This window comes from Endocarpon pusillum, assembly GCF_000464535.1.
Source record: "Endocarpon pusillum Z07020 unplaced genomic scaffold scaffold991, whole genome shotgun sequence".
Lineage (NCBI taxonomy): Eukaryota > Fungi > Ascomycota > Eurotiomycetes > Verrucariales > Verrucariaceae > Endocarpon > Endocarpon pusillum.
In genome coordinates this window covers 147406-150335 of record NW_006916673.1, presented here as the reverse complement: position 1 = coordinate 150335, position 2930 = coordinate 147406, and the positions used below count along the sequence as shown (strand labels likewise).

Genomic DNA, 2930 nt, shown 5'->3' with positions numbered 1-2930 from the left:
AAGGCTGCAGCAATCCTTAATAAGTGAGGGTCACCAATTCAGTGACACAAGGGATACATGGGAAAGGCGGCGAGGCGGCGCCAACCCCAAATGGGGCGGAGCTAAATCAGAAAAGACAGTGCACCAGCAGCGATTATCTCTCGGCTCTAGATTCCGGTACATAGGACGCTTTTTGGGCGGTCTTTGACGCTGCTTTCGGCGTCCATTACACATCTCAGAACAGTGAGACAGACTCAGCATTTGTACAAGCACACGTGTTACTCATACCTCAGCTACCTCCACATACGACTTCCACGCCAAGGGGTACTACACCCGCAACAGGAAGCTCGACCCCACCTGCCAAGCATTTCCCTTGCTCCCGGCCGAGTGCTGCTCATAGAGATTGTCCAATCTTCGTCCGCACCGCATCCACGAGCATCAACTGCGAGATAGGAAAGTTGGAATAGACTGCTGGTGATCGTCCTGGTCATTTCCTCTTCGCGCTACTAGTACCTGCGTGGAAAAGCAGTCCTGGAGCCAGCTGCTTGTTCCGTGCGAAATACTCATCTACCGACATGGAGCTAGAGAGAGAGAGCCCCAACCAGCTCCGACTGAGAGGAGGTACAAGTATTCCAGCCAAAGCTCCTTGATGCATTTGTAGACTCGCTCGACAGGCACCAATTCTGATCCCAAATTCTCCTTTCCAAATGGTGTCTTTCCTCATTCTCGCAGCACTGGCAGCCGCCGGTACTGCAAGCTTTGAGGGCAACATTAACTATGATAGTCCCTCCTTCAATCACGCTGTTTTGGGCATCGACGTGCCAAAGGTCAAAGCTCGACATCTGGAGAAGCGTGATTACACAGGATGGAACACTAGTTCATTGAACTTTACCCACGGGGTGGCTTCAGTATGGCTCTGACTGAACTGGGCGGCACCATCACACGTTCCGCTGACATCCTCGTCAGGGAGACCCCTACCCCGATTCTGTCATCCTATGGACTCGAGTCTCTCCTTTCGTAGAAAATGATGCCTCTAATATCACTGTCGAAGGAACTGTCCCTCTGTACAGTCACGAAACCGAACGATACATCAGAGCTTCCACACGCCCGATTTGTGTTGACTGGCGTGTCAGCGCCAATCGAAACATGTCTGGAGCTGTTGTGACCACCGGCCGTGCCTACACAACCTCAGATATTGACTACACTGTCAAGGCATGCTCCAGCTTAACCGTCCCAGTTGCCCAATTATTAACACATCGCAGGTCGAAGCAAAGGGCCTCGAGCCATTTACCAGCTATTACTATCAGTTCAATGTGTGTGGAGCAGGCACGAGCAGTCCTATTGGTCGCACGAAGACAGCTCCTGCCGAACACGACGAAACGCCTATCGGGTTGGCAGTCTATAGTTGCAGTAACTACCCGACTGGTTATTTCAATGCTTATGGCAATGCGTGTGTGGTCCGAAACCACGTGACTCCCTGAGCTAACAATAGCATTAGTGCAAGAAAGGACAATGTTGACTATGTTTTGCATTTGGGTGACTACATCTACGAGACTAGAGCTGGTGTGCTAGGACGTGACCCTCGTGCCTCGAATCCACCACGCATCATCTTCACATTATATGACTACCGAACACGTCTTGCCCAATACCGAACGGATCTCGATCTTCTCCTGTCACACCAGCAATTCCCCTGGATCCCCGTTTGGGTAGGTCTCTCACCTTTCTGGTGGAAACCCAATTGTTTAGGAAGCGGTGGCTGATTTGCTTTCTGCAATTATATAGGACGACCACGAGATTGCGAACAACGGATGGAGAGGCGGATACAGCGCAATGAACAACACAGAAGAGTCATTCGTTCGTGCTGGCGGGATCAGTGTCGACCAACGCAAAATGAACGCCGTGCGCGCGTATTTCGAATGGATGCCGATCCGTCAGGCGTCATTGGACGACAACCTGCGCATTTGGCGAAGCTTCAAGATGGGTAAGCTGTTCGACCTGCTCATGCTTGACACGCGGCATTACGATCGCAGTATAACAACTTTGGGCTGGAACAATAACTACATCTACAATATTTCCAACGAAGCGAGCCGCACGCTCATGGGCTCGAACCAGGAGAACTGGTTCTACAGACAACTCTCTGAGTCCGCTCAGCGTGGGGCCACGTGGCGCATCATCGGCAACCAGCTCGTCTTCTCCCGTATTAACACTACCTCCTGGTTCGGGACTTTTGAGAATCCTTACAACGGCGATCAATGGGATGGGTACATGGCTAACCGAAATAGGACATACCAACATCTCTTCGACAATAACATCGGCAACAACATCATGCTTGCCGGAGACAGTCACGCAAACTGGGTCAGCGACCTCGTCTGGTTTGACGAGTCAGATTATGACCCTGCAACCGGTGCCGGTGCCGTTGGTGTCGAGTTTGCGGGAACAGCTGTCTCGTCGACGGGCTTTGGTCGAAATATCTCCCAAGCCACCAATCAGAGTCGTTATCTGGTAAGAGATAATTCTGAATTGCAATGGAGTGAAGGCTATTACCGCGGCTACTTTGAGCTGCAAATCTCTCGTGAAAAGATCGATGCAAGCTATTTCGGTGAGTCAGCATCCGCTTTTCCACCGAACCCCATTTCTCAATCTTAAGACGATGATGATGTCCTATCACCACACTTATCTTCTAATCCAATCACTAACTCATCCCTTATTTCCATGAGCCAGGGTGCCCTACCGTAGCAACCCGTAACCCCTTCGAACTCAGCCTTGCCAACTTCACGGTCATGGCCGGCGCCAACCACCTCCAACGCCCCGTTGCCGGCGGCACCGTTGAAAGCGGGTATCTCCAAACAGGGGGCGTGAGGCAGACGAATCTGACTTACAACACCCAAACGGGGCAGTATCTTTACACGAACTACAGCCAGATGTGGATTACGTACCCGCCAGCGACATGA

At 51.5% G+C, this 2930-nt stretch overlaps 1 protein-coding gene across 1 annotated transcript; it reads left to right on the top strand.

Moving 5' to 3' along the window:
- Positions 1 to 686: 686 nt before the first annotated feature.
- On the top strand, positions 687 to 2930 carry EPUS_06445 (uncharacterized protein; the record flags this gene model as incomplete). The annotated part of the gene is made up of 6 exons (XM_007808149.1): positions 687 to 887; positions 946 to 1185; positions 1242 to 1429; positions 1478 to 1685; positions 1762 to 2578; positions 2701 to 2930. 6 exons carry the CDS (start codon positions 687 to 689, stop codon positions 2928 to 2930), a joined length of 1884 nt encoding a protein of 627 aa, XP_007806340.1.